This window comes from Mytilus trossulus, chromosome 5, assembly GCF_036588685.1.
Source record: "Mytilus trossulus isolate FHL-02 chromosome 5, PNRI_Mtr1.1.1.hap1, whole genome shotgun sequence".
Lineage (NCBI taxonomy): Eukaryota > Metazoa > Mollusca > Bivalvia > Mytilida > Mytilidae > Mytilus > Mytilus trossulus.
This window is the reverse complement of record NC_086377.1, coordinates 28,607,632-28,622,093: the sequence shown is the minus strand read 5'-3', so window position 1 is coordinate 28,622,093 and position 14,462 is coordinate 28,607,632. Positions and strand designations below refer to the sequence as shown.

The following is a 14,462-nucleotide window of genomic DNA, read 5'->3' as shown; positions in this document are numbered from 1 at the left end:
CGATTGTGAAAAAAAAATAAGTAACCCTTAAACGCATTAACTAACGTTTCAGATAGTTCTTTATTGTATATCATGATGACTCTGGTTCATACAATAAAGATTTGTCACGGGTTTAAAGCGTAATAAATTCATCAATCAATACGGATGTATTAGGGTTCGTTTAAAATAATGCAAGTTCAGCCTAGAAGAGATCGTGCATTCTTTATTAAGTTAGAACTACACCCTATACTTGTAGCTTTTGACTTAACATCCATGATTTTTTTAATTATCCCAGCACTTACATTTTTTGTACATCGAATACTATTCTTTATTCTATATCAAAATATGCATAACCAACGATTTAGAACCTTTTGGGATCTTTACATTTATCGAGTTCTTAATCCGTGTTGCAAAAGCAATTAAACGCAGGTTAGAAAAAATATTAAATTGTCAGACTGGTATTATCAATAGTAAATATAGCAATTATAAGAATGTTAAACAGAAGGATTACAACACACCACGTGTTTCCAACATCTTCATGTAGGTATATAAGATGGTAGGGTTTTCTACAGTTCAGCACCACATCCGGTTCAATCATGGTACATTCTGTCTTGGTGTTATCGCTTCTGTTTGTGGCGTTCCACAGTTCTACTGCAACGTCAAGTAAGTATCACTAAATTTTGGAACTGAGAAAACAAATCTTAAAATAATTAAGAGAAAATTGCTACAAATTAGAAAGTGTAAACTGAAGACCCCCTTCTAGAAAACCTCTAAAATCTATCTTTCTTAATACAAAACGGGGGAGTAATGACATTACATGAATCGCGAATATCAGTTTAAAGAAACACGATTAAAGAGCATAAAGCCTGAAAAATGTATGTTCTCGAAAATAGAAAATTTGTTGAAGTAACAAGACAAATTTACACACAATTTACAGAACGTGTTTTAAAATCAAGACTAGATAGTTTGAGATAATTTATAAAATTCACAATAAAAATGGAGTGAAAAGTTGAATTAAAATACGGAGGCAATCTTACATAGTCGAGAAGTAACTATGCAAGGCAAATCCTACCAATAACATGTACATTAAGGAGGCTCGCGGGTATAAGATTTTCAGAAAAAAAATTAAACTTTTATTTTTCATTTCAAATTTTATTAATTACATTTAGTAGTTGTTACTTTATCTTAGGGTACAAAAATCATTCCAAAAAATCTTTTGGTGTTGGCCACAGGTGACTTTTGAAATGTAGATATCATAGGAAAAGCTCCAAGTTATCTTCCTTTGGTGCAAAAATGGCATTTTTTTTGCATTAAAAGTGAAATATCTTTTTTTTTAACTCATCGGTGACCTATATTTTTTATGGTTGTTTCGAATAAGCTGTACATAAACTAAATAATTGTAAAATTTAAGCGATTTCTGTAATAAGGTTCTTTTTTTATTTCGATATTACCGATTTTTCTCCTATTAGTTCAACAGAAAAAAACATTAACAACAATGTATGCTTCTTTCGAAGGCAGATTGTGAGCGTAAATGAACGGTGACCCCATGCATTTTTTTATTTCATTTTTCTATTAAGTATAAGATAAAGTTCATTTATAGGAAAATAAGGCGAAATCCTATATTAAATAAAAAAAATGATTTAGACCCGCGATCCCCCTTAAATATATAATTTTACATTTTAATTCTTTAAATATTCTGAACTGTATTGTAAAAGAATGTTTTGTTTTACGCCTTTTATCGCAGTCTTTCTCGACGTTCGTATTTATTAAGAATAAAATTTCTAGTTGATTTTTAAGTGCTTGAATTTGAAAGGTACTGTTCAAGTTAAAACATATTTAAACAGTATATTATATTTACTTTTAGGACAATGGTCAAGTTGGAACTCTTGGTCAAATAACAAAGGAGGAAGTAAGTATGATTAACCAGCGGTGTCCAGCAGGTCGGTTTCAAAAGCTAATGCATTCTGGGTTATATTTTATATTTTCGAAAGAGTACACAAACAAGTCGATTGGTTAAAACGTCCTACACAGTGGAAATTAGACCAATGACATGACGTTACTTTTATTTTACTAATAATAAAATGACACAGAGTCAGAGTTAACATTTTAGAAACAGTTAATTAAAAACGTATCCAATCATATCCAATACGTTGACGTACAACCTTATTTTATATCGGATATGTTCCTTACGTCGTAACTACACTCCCCTTCCCTTTTATGAATATGACCTACCGAATTAGACTATTTACCGGATTTGTTATCACATAAGCAACACGACGGGTGCCACATGTGGAGCACGATCTGCTTACCCTTCCGGAGCACCTGAGATCACCCCTAGTTTTTGGTGGGAATCGTGTGGTTTATTCTTTAGTTTTCTATGTTGTGTCATGTGTGCTATTGTTTGTCTGTTTGTCTTTCTCATTTTTAGCCATGGTGTTGTCAGTTTGTTTTAGATTTAGGAGTTTGACTGTCCCTTTGGAATCTTTCGTCCCTATTTTATTTGGAGATGTACCAAACACATAGTTTTATGTTTATCGAAGTAAGCTATAACCACAGCAATGGCAATAAGAAAATAGAATCTAATAGTAGCGATTGAATAGATTGTTCTGAGACCTCATTTAATTATGACATACATCTTTACTAGTACAATTCAAAGTTTTTTTTATGGAATTGAAAACTGCCAAGTGCATTAGGGATAAAACTCGAATAGAAATACTGTAGATGAAATGTAAAAAGTATTCAATGAGAGTTTCAGGGTGTTTGCTGGATAGTAAGGAATTATCATATATGAATGTATTTTTAAATAAAAAAAGCCGTTAATTTTCTCGTTTGAATTGTTTTACATTGTCACATCGGGGCCTTTTATAGCTGACTATGCGGTATTGGCTTTGCTCATTGTTGAAGGCCATACGTTTACCTATAGTGGTTTTAAATGTCCGTATTATTTTGGTCTCTTGTGGACAGTTGTCTCATTGGCACATTTTCTTTTTATATATGAATAAATATATAAGCGGCAATTTAATTTGAATAGCATGACATTGACAAATTCATTTGGATTTGGTCGTTTGTTAGAATTTTTATCAATTTTTTTTTCAAGACCAATATATTCAATATAATCGTTTTACAACTAGTAGGACGACAATTAATTTTAACCACCGAATTTTTAAATACACCTAAAATTACCCAAAATCTTCACATCAATATGAAAATTTTTTTCAGGTTACAAACACAGATGTGACGCTTATGCTGATATAGTATTTGGCTATGACGATTCCGGAAGTATCGGTTCAACAGCCAACTTTAACAATATGAAGACTTTTATGAAGGACGTCGTTGGGTCATTCTCTAACATTGGTATCAGTGGTACACAATTTGGCGCATTGTGCTTTGCACAAAGTGTTAAAAATCATTTCCATCTTAATGCGCATACCAGCTGTGACGCCATACAGAACGCTATCATGAATTTTGGTGTCCGAAAAGGAAGTGCAACTGCAATTGGAAAAGCTTTACAGGTGAGCTAAAACAAATATATAACACCTTATAGGTAAGCTTAATGAGATGCTAAAGTAAATTCTAATGGAAATATCCATACCATTCATATGGTAAGCTGTAAACATCATATCTTTCGATAGAAAGGTAAGCTTAAACAAATATTTTATCACCTTAAGGACATTCTCAAATTCGAAAGGCGAATACATTGGACAGAAACTATTTCAATTTGAACGTGTCCGTCTAAGGCACCTGTTGATAAAACGTTCAGTATGACAAATGTCAGTCTTAGGCACCTGTTTATCAAACGTCTAGTACGACAAAGGGGCAAACATGAGTTTAATGAAAACAAAACAAAAATTGAGAAAGTTAGAAAAATTCAAATTTGAAAAAGGTCAAATATTAAAAATCAATACCCCAAATAGTCCTAACATGCTTAAGCGTGGGCAGATTAAACAATTCTATCAAAAGTTTTGTTTGCTGTTTTAATCTTATTTTCTTTCATTTTATTGGAGAGGAGGATTATTAATCAATATATAATCCTTTCTGGCATACCATACGTTCTCAATTTCAGTATATGAGAACTCAAAGCTTTGCAAATGGAAATAGAAACATACCACCACGTGTTTCACCAGCCAAAATCGCAATTATTTTAACTGACGGCCAGAACAATAATGGACCAGACCCTGTAGCACAGGCAGCCCTTCTCAAAGCACAAGGCGTTATTATCATAGCTGTTGGTATTGGCAATAGTGTCAGTGTATCTCAACTCGAGGCTATTGCCTCCAACAAACAATATGTATTTAATCCACCAAGCTTCACCGCACTCAGAGCTCTGGCTGTTCAAATTAGCAGACTGACATGCAGAGGTAAGTGGACATAGTAAACATGGATTTCACGTACCTTCTCCGGTGTCATTGTAATTTTGAAAAGTCAGGTCACATGTGTAGTTAGAGATAACGATGAGATTTAACACATTAAAGGTGTCTACTCTCCATTAGCTTATGGTTAGCTTAATATTAAGACCACGTGACGGCGTTAAACCAATCACAACGTGATAATATAGCCGCGGTACGATAATAGCTTATGGTTAGCTTTAAGATTATTTCAAAACGATATGTGGATTATGAACTTTAAGAATAGCTTACTAAGATTTGTTTGTCTTTTATTTTAATAAGAATTAAATATATGTAATGTTGAGCAGAGCGAGGCGATATTTTTTTGGACAATTTCAAGGTAAAAGTTGCATAAAATGATATTTTGATTTTAGTTTTGGCACCCTTGCAAATCCCCGGATCCGCAAATAAATACATATTAATGAGAGCATGTTTATTGTTTCAACTCTTGGAGAGCTTATAATCTAACTCACTTGTATATTTTCATCAATAAAAGAAAAAATAAACTAATTCATTTTCGAACGTTTATAGTGTGCAGAGCTGGACCAGTCGGACCTACTGGAGAAAGAGGACCACCTGGACATAGAGGACCAGCCGGCCCACCAGGCCCAAGAGGACCACCAGGACCAAAAGGTAACACTTTCTTCTGTAACTACAATGAAATACTATAATAATATATAGGCACGTTTTCAAATTAACCAAAAGAGGAAATGTATTGACTTTAAAATCAAGGCTTTCGAAAAACTGTCAGTAGGTGTTTTATTACATAACCACAATAAATATATACTTTATTTGCAAATACATAGTCAAAACAAAAATAATGACAACTATAATTTTTTCCTAAATTGCAATAGGAACATTTGTAAAGGGAAAAAAGGGGGGGGGTCGGATTGGTAATAAATGGAAGATTAATACGTTATTTTTTTATATGTATTGTAGGAATGGTTGGAGACCAAGGACCAACTGGACCACAAGGTATTTTTAGATTTGATTAATTTAAAAAAAAAATTATATAGATATAGGAAGATGTGGTGTGAGTGCCAATGAGACAACCCTCCATCCAAATAACAATTTTTTTTAAAAGTATACCATTATAGGTCAAAGTACGGCCTTCAACATGGAGCCTTTGCTCATATTTAGCTGAGTTATGATTGTTTAACTACAAAAATATATCCGAAATTTAACAGAAATCTTTTATGTTTTCGTAATAACTAATCAATAGTTTTGATATAGATTGTGAGTACATTGCATTTTTAAAATTAGCCTGTTTTCTCAAAAATTGATAATATTTATATGAATTAGTTTTACCTGACCATAAATTGTACAAATATTATAATTTCAAGCACACGCGCACAGTCAATGGGTCATATTAACAAAAGTATAATCTGTACGATATAACATTAATGATTCTTATAACTTTTGTATAATTCTCCTCTCATATTTTATGCGTTTCCCTCAGTTTTAGTTTGTTTTTTGTCCATGGATTTATGAGGTTTGAACAGCGGTATACTACTGTTGCCCTTATTTATATTGGTTGCCTGTATTTATCAACTTTATCGAGCAGAAAGTATTTTTCCTGCTCATTCATTCAAGTACATGTATTTGTGGTTATTTAATTGCAATTAAAAGCATAAATGTCACACCGAAAATGAGTTTAAAATATATACATACGTTTTATATATATTTTCAGGACCTGAGGGACATATGGGTTCACCAGGCCTAAGAGGACCTCCAGGTAATTAATTAATTTGTTTCGACCAATAAGCGATTTTCATTGCATTTCGAAATCTTGTTTTTGGTAGATCTTCAATGTTTCGTTACAAGTGACAAAAAGACAACAACAAAATGTTTTTTTCGGAATCCTAAGAACCTAAGTTCTCATCCGGTTTTTGAAGGGGTTCGTGTAGCTCAGTATTTAGTTTCCTGTTTATTTAATTTTGATTTTTTTTAATGGTGATGTCAGCATTTCTTCGAATGGTGAGTTTTGTCATCTTTTGAATGTCCCCTTGATATCTTCAGCGTGTTTTGTAGAAATTTTAATCAACTTATCGTCTATCGTAGGTTATTGGATAAAAACAATAAAAAATCTACCTAGTGTTTACATAATTTACAGTTGTACCTTTTCAATTTCAGGTGACAAAGGAGCAAAAGGTGCACCAGGTAAAGATGGAAAAGATGGTGCACCAGGAGGTCCAGGACAACCAGGAGGTAAAGGTGCAACAGGTGACCCTGGTAAGGATGGCGAAGACGGTGAACCTGGAGACCCCGGAAGAAACGGTATAAAGGGACCACCAGGCGTACCAGGAGCAAAGGGCCAACCAGGACATCCAGGAAACAGAGGTCCAAGAGGCCCAGAAGGACCAGCTGGTCCTGCAGGAAGAAACGGAACCCCTGGTTCACAAGGATCACCAGGACCTAAAGGACCACGTGGTGATAAAGGAGACAGAGGACCTATTGGACCACAACCACCACCACCACCGCCAGGACCACCTGGGCCAAAAGGAAAAAAAGGAGAACAAGGAAAGCCTGGATTCAAAGGTATCATTTTCCTTTTCTAAACCGTTTATTTTGGGATATTTTTATAGATAAATTTTATGTTATCATTTCTTATTTTATGTATGTTACCATTTGTAATTGTATTCTATAGCATTATAACTTTTAAAGTTTTTTATTATTTAATTTAGAAACATGTGTATATGATGTGTATATGATTACTAATGAGACAACAACTCCACCAAATTGTGTGAATGTAAGCAGTTACAGGTCAATGTAAGGCCTAAAATAATGAGTAAATATCCATACATGTACCTTGTAGACAGCTAAAACAATTATATTAAAGCGAAATCCAAAGTCCACGTCTTCCCTCTTCTTCTTTACACAATAACTATCATTGATTTCAAAGAACAATCGGTAAGGTTCATATTCGGAACCATATTGACAAACTACTTTCGTTGATTTCAAAGAACAATGCAAGGTTCATGTTCGGAACCATATTGACAAACTACAGACAAAAAAGCTTTACGTATTTTCAAAGACTAATTTATGCGTTTATTTCTTTGCAGGACAAATAACAATTATCATTGAAAAAGGCGGCCAATACAGACCAGGTACGTCACTTTTTTAAACAATCTCCTTGATTGTCCCCTCAATGTAATATTATACTATATACTTAACACATCTTATTCACAGCATAGGACCGTAAAGACAAAGAGATTGTCCTGTCATGTGTTGAATATAAATTGTGAATCAATTCAACAAAAACAACACGAGATCTAATTTCAAAACTAAACTCTTTAACGTATGTTAAAACTAAAACTAAAAAAAATTAAAAATTTAAATCATCATGTTTAATTTAGAAATAACTAACTTTCCCAACGAAGGATTAATCTGCTGCACTGTACTCAAAATACGACATATTTATACATGCCTTTTAGTGTTATCTGGTTGTTATAGATGATATACAAATTGAATATATCTTTTTTTTTAAACGGAATGATATCATTGTACTTTTTCAGTGAAAGGTCTGAATGGATACTACAAAGGAGTGGCAAGTATAATTTTTCCCTCTGTCATTTTGAAACTTCAACGTTTTAAGCACAAATTGTGTAAATTTGTGTACATTGTACTCAAATATATAACTGAATACAGTATGTGACCTATAATGTTTTACTTCTATAAATTTTGACTCAGTTTTGACTAAGATGGAGAGTTGTCTCATTGGCAATCATGTCACATCTTCTTATATATATGATTTTATATTTTATGATTGAACAATTTGTCTCTATATCATGTTTTGATAACATATCCGTCTTAAAATGTCAAATAACAAAATACCGAAATTTGAAGAAAATTCTAATTGGAAAGTCCATCATCAAACTGCAACCTCAAATCTCAAACACATCAAACAATAATAGTGTCTAGGATTTTCTATCTGTCTCCAAATACTTTTATCTACATCGATATATATATTGAAGAATAGGAAATGTTGAAATCAAAATAAACAAATTACATAATATCTATACTTGTAATAGTTTGCTTTTCCATAAAACTTTACTCTACTCGAATCCGAAAATATGAGCACATAGTCCCTTCAAAAGGTCATTATATTTTCATACAGGATTGATTTCTTTAAAAAAAATTAAAGTAATTTAATTGGTTCCATAGTCATCAAGTCACACTAAGACAGTTAAAAGATTTAAATACAGCGGATTTGGTTTTGCGAAAGATAAAACAAATCCTTTTAAATCAAACTTCAGGTCGCAAAGTCGTCCACAGAATATCCAAAATTACAGTTCGAATGTAATTATGTCGGAGCCACAGTTCTTCTTGTTTTTGAATCGATCACTACATAACCGTTTACACGGTGGGTATGGTTGTCCTGCGAGAGAACGTACTGTGCTGGTGATTTGGTCCTGACGGGTGCTGGTGGGTCCTGATTCTGTGATGGTGGGTTTGTTTACATTGTATCAGAACGGCAATAAAACGACTGTTTTGTTGCTTAATTTTTCTCTGATGTGTCATAAGTACCATGCAAAGTATATTACAACAATATTATATTGCAAAAGTCGTGCAAGTTCGTTAAACGGAATTGTCCTGACGCTGTGCTGGTGATAAGAATAACGGTCCTGGTTCTGTGCTCCTATGTCCTGGTTCTGTGCTTTTATATTTTAGTTAAAAGTGGCATATATTCAAGATCATTGATGCTGTACTGTTATTAACTTATTAGCTGTTGTCTGCTTTCTTGAAATTGACATTGGTGTGAATCTGTTTACTGTTATTATGAGAGAAAAAATTCCCCTATTTTTTTTTTTAAACTAACTGTAATCTTATTTATTGGATTGTTAATGGAACCCTTCTTGCCCCCTTTTAAGATGAGAAAATATGTTTACGATTTTCGGGATTACGATCATTTTGCAAGATCACCAAAATACGTTGTAATTTATACAATACTTATATAAAGTAGATGATGTGGTATGTTTGTTGTCAATGGACAAATTTCCATAAGAAACCAAAGGAAGTATGTGTTAACAACCATACGTTATCGTACGACCTTCAACAATAACCCATAAAATAAAAATGTCAAAGGTTTTGCATAACAATAACCCATAAAATAAAAATGTCAAAGGTTTTGCATAAAAATGGAGAGCAAACATATAGAACAAAGGACTTTCTGAGCGTTTGAATCATGTCTTTAGCAGCTTAAAACACATTTGTTTGTGAACACTTGAGTCCTGACTATAAGAATGACAATAGTATTGCGGGTTTGTTTGGTTGGTGTTTTTTTTTGGGGGGGGAGGGATGGGGTTAAGTTAGAGCGAGGTTACAATGAAAGCTTAGAATAGTTTCCCGTAAGATTGAAAAGTTGTATTGTAAAAAAAAATGTATCTTATAGCTATTTAGAATCACTTGCTGTAAGATTTTTCCAACACATTGTTTTTTGTCTAAACGGTTATCCGGTATTTTTTTTCTTTCGAAAGTTCGATAGAACACTAAAATAAATCACTATTTTATAAAAGGGCAGGCTAGAATATGTCAGAGAATGAAGACGAGATAACCTAGAGAACACTAATAAAATTAAGATTTCTTAGCTTTTTTCATTTCAAAATAAATATTTTTGATAAAGAATTACGGGGGAGGAAGTGAATAATGTGTCCTTCTTTTCTATATAAAAATATTTTTCATGAATAAAAATAAAATGTGCCTTGATTAAAATTGAAAATGAGTAAATGGAAAAAAAACCCAACTAAAATACACTTTTATTTTAATATTGGTAATATCACTAAGCTTTTAAGTTTTGTGTGTCAAACACATCATCTCTGTAGTAATGACTCCTTACTAAGATATTTCACTTCATTCATTTTTGTTTCTGCATTTTTTTATATTGTGAATTCATAGAATTATTATATTAAAATGTAGCCTTAATTTATATTTAAAAAAAACTGAATCTAAAGCCAGATATATATCAAACATTTTTGTTTCCATCTATCCGTTTTCAGGACTTTAACAATCAACAATAACACGCTTGGAAAGTAAAATGCGTACTAAGCTGTCTGTAATCGACCATTTTTAGACACCCCAGGCTCCCAAAAAACAAGCCGGGGTGGGGGTTCAAAGATGCAAATTAAGTACTTATATCCATATTTTATTTTTTCGTGTACGATTTATGACCCCTTCTGTGGCCTGTCAATTCCGAAATGTGCAAACTGCAATAGTATCAAAACAGCACAGACAATGAATAATAGAGATATAATTTTGTACATATATCAAGGGGAAACTTCTTGCAAAGCATTATTATTTATAGTTCATTATTGTATTTAGTAGAAAAGGAGAATTTAGTGAAAATAAAATCACCATTTTTGTAGAAAATTCACAGACCTTTGTACAGAGATTTTTGTTATGTTAAGCATGGGATCAACACAATGGTTCATTTCCGAGTAAAAAAAAATCGAAATGTCTATCTACCTTGCACATTTCAGAAAATTCAGATCAGATAACGAAACTCGTTCCAGCAACATTTATCAGCAATTTAAGATTGTGACCCTCACATGCGAAAGTCATGCGTGGATCATGCGTGAATCATGCGCAATATGAAGTATGCGTAAATTGCATGATCTTTGCATGCGGTTTTCGCACGTTTTAAAAATGTGTGTATCGCATGATTTCGTTTCCATTCACCACAAATATTCTCGTTACAACGAATCATTTTAAATACAAAAATACGTGTTGCATGCAGCCTTTTATTTATCTATTAATATATGTATACGGATAAAGTTATGAAAGGCAGCAGGGTCATCAGGGTGAGGAGTACATGTCATCTGAAATAAATGCTAAGCATAGATCTAGAAAGCGACTTATAATCATGACATTAAAACATGTCTCTTCTTTTCGACTTTTTTCGAACAAATTGACACATAAAATGAATTATTATATAGTATTGTGGAATTTTGAACTTATTTTAGATACTATATATATTGTTATCTGATATTGGACGAAAGATGTTGCCCTTTTATGTTATTTTGTAATAAAAGTTCAGATCATTTGAAAACATATATAAATTAAACAGCCAAATGGATGCACAAGAGCTAAAATAGGAGTCATAGATCCTGTTGGCAACAATTATCTGGCTAATTTTATTGATTTTGTAACATTTGTTTCAAATATGACCAACTTCTTATCCAAAATCACCAGCACCGTATCAGGACCCACCAGCACAATGACAGGACCCACCAGCACAGTATCAGGACATGAATAAATTGAGAAAATGCTAAATTTTAATAAATTGCAATGTTTTTTCACAACATTGTTTTGTCGTGTGGATTGCGGCATACAAAGCGGACTCTATGAGCATTTTTGTTTTATTTTTTCAGCTCGAGATTTTCTGAAAATGAGCATTTTTGTGTTACGCTTACTGAAACAGTTTAGAGGGTCATTTTTTTAATGGTTTATATATGAACCCATAAGAAACGAAATTGAAAAATCTCAACTGTTTTCTTCCATTTTTTATGAGTGAAAACGTCAAAAATCATCATTTTCGTCTTTGTTTACATTTTTTCATTGATCACCAGCACCCGTCAGGACCGAATCACCAGCACAGTACGTTCTCTCGCAGGACAACCATACCCACCGTGGTTTAATCATGCTATAAAATTAAAACCAATGTCTCCCTCTCATCACGAACTTCTTTGATATCAAGTAAAGATCCTACTTCTCTGAGACAAACCCATTACAAATAGACCCATACTCTATGTTATGTATACCTCATGACTTATATAAAACTGATGTATGTTTAAACTTACCTTTTATAATAATAATGAATAGTTTATTTAATGTCATTTCAGATCAGTGCTGATCTTGACGCCGCCATTATAGCAGCAGTAAACAAAGGATACAAGCCACCGCCACCTAAATACTAATAGATGAAAAGAACAAGATTAAGGCGTTCTGATTCAGATTGACTAGTTTTTACTATGATTGTATTATTGCAAATAAATGACATTGCATTCAATTTTAGTCTTTGTTAAATATTAAAAGGTAAATAATACCGCATGTCTGTTCCGTCGATGTTTTTTTTTTAATTTTTCGTCATGATTTTTGGATTTACGGAATTTATGCTGCAATTTGTGTCATCGAAATGTATATTCAATTTGGTGATTAACAGCAGAAAAGACATAAACGTAACAGCCACACTAAAAATCAACCTCACATTATAATGCATGTGACTTTTGGGGTTCGTGTTCCTTATTCTATAGTTTTCTATGTTGTGTCATGTGTACTATTGTTTGTCTTCATTTATTTTTAGCCAGGCGTTGTCAGTCGATTTATGAGTTTGACTGTCCCTCTGGTATCTTTCGTCCCTCTTTAATACTTTTTACAGTATTTGAGGAGTTAATCACATTCCGTTCCTGTATGTTAAATAACTTATAAATTGCATTATATGAAACCTGCTTCCGTTTACAAGTGTGATTTTCACGCTACTTTGATGACACATTGGTAACATAATAAAATTGAGAAAAAACAACAGCAGAAGGTCATCAACAGGTCTTCAATGTACCGAGAAAATCCTGCACCCGGAGGCGTCCTTCAGCTGGCCCCTAAACAAATATATACTAGTTCAGTGATAATGAACGCCATACTTATTTCCAAATTGTACACAAGAAACCAAAATTAAAATAAAACAAGACTAACAAAGGCCAGAGGCTCCTGACTTGGGACAGGCGCAAAAATGCGGCGGGGTTAAACATGTTTGTGATATCTCAAACCTCCCGCTATACCTCTAGCCAATGCATAACAATACGCACATTAACATTCAGTTCAAGAGAAATCTGAGTCTGATGTAAAAAGATGTAACCATAGAAAATAAACAAAATGACAATAATACATAAATAACCACAGACTACTAGCAGTTAACTGACATGCCAGCTCCAGACTTCAATAAAACTGACTGAAAGATTATGATTTCACCATATGAACATCAGGCACAATCCTTCCTGTTAGGGGTTTAGTATCATACCATCATTACATATATGAGAAGAACATAACCCGTGTCATGCTAATAACTATTTTTTGAATAAATGTGTTTAGTTCCGATGCAAAGACCCTATTAGTAAATCAATATTAACGCCAAAATATGCAATCTTTGATGACCTGACAACCGTATCGTTACTATATCCCTTCTTAATAAGTCTACTCAAAGGTTTTGTTAGTTTCTGAGGTAAATACTGACACCTTATTGCTTTATAAAGAATATTTCCAAAAAAACTATGAAGTGAAATACCTGAACGTATACGAAGTCTGCATATTAAACTATATTTACGAATGATGTCCTTATACCGATGATACAATTTAGTAAATGTTTTGACTAGTTTGTGATATCGAAAACCCTGGTGTAATAATTTTTCAGTAATACATAAATTTCTCTCGTTAAAATCTAAAACATTGTTACATACACGAGCGAATCGTACAAGTTGAGATATATGAACACCGTAAGATGGTGACAAGGGAACGTCACCATCTAAAAATGGATGATTAACGATAGGAAATGAAAAATCATCTCTTTTATAATAAATTTTAGTATTCAGCTTTTCGTTTGTGATAAAGATATCAAGATCGAGGAAAGGGCAGTGGTCATTGTTAGTATTAGCTTTATTTAAAGTAAGTTCAACAGGATAAATTTCTTTAATATACATACTGAAGTCGTCATTATTGAGAGCCAAAATATCATCCAAATATCTAAAAGTATTATTAAATTTGTTTATCAGATGTTGTTTCGATGGGTCTTTGCCTATTTTTGTCATAAATTGTAACTAATAACAATACAAAACAGGTCCGCAATTAGTGGTGCACAGTTTGTCCCCTTTGGAATTCCGATAATCTGACGATATACGGAATCCCCAAAGCGAACAAAAATGTTATCTAGTAAAAATTCATGGGCATATATAGTCTCAAAGCATGTCCAATTGACATAGTTTTTTTGTTTATGGCACTTAAAAATGACATAAACAAGTTTGAACATATATATTCACATTCTGACTTTTTAAATGCCCATTTAATTAGGCGTGTGAATTTTTTCTTAATGAGAATGTGAGGTAATGTGGTATA

The 14,462-nt window shown here is 32.8% G+C and overlaps 1 protein-coding gene across 1 annotated transcript; it reads left to right on the top strand.

Annotated features, from left to right (window-relative positions):
* The first annotated feature begins 568 nt into the window (after positions 1-568).
* On the top strand, positions 569-12,369 carry LOC134718731 (collagen alpha-1(VI) chain-like). Its single transcript, XM_063581420.1, has 11 exons — positions 569-642; positions 1,844-1,888; positions 3,199-3,491; positions 4,043-4,337; positions 4,896-4,997; positions 5,304-5,339; positions 6,055-6,099; positions 6,498-6,902; positions 7,427-7,471; positions 7,880-7,911; positions 12,203-12,369. Exons 1-11 carry the CDS (start codon positions 576-578, stop codon positions 12,275-12,277), a joined length of 1,440 nt encoding a protein of 479 aa, XP_063437490.1. The 5' UTR covers positions 569-575; the 3' UTR covers positions 12,278-12,369.
* Positions 12,370-14,462: the final 2,093 nt, after the last annotated feature.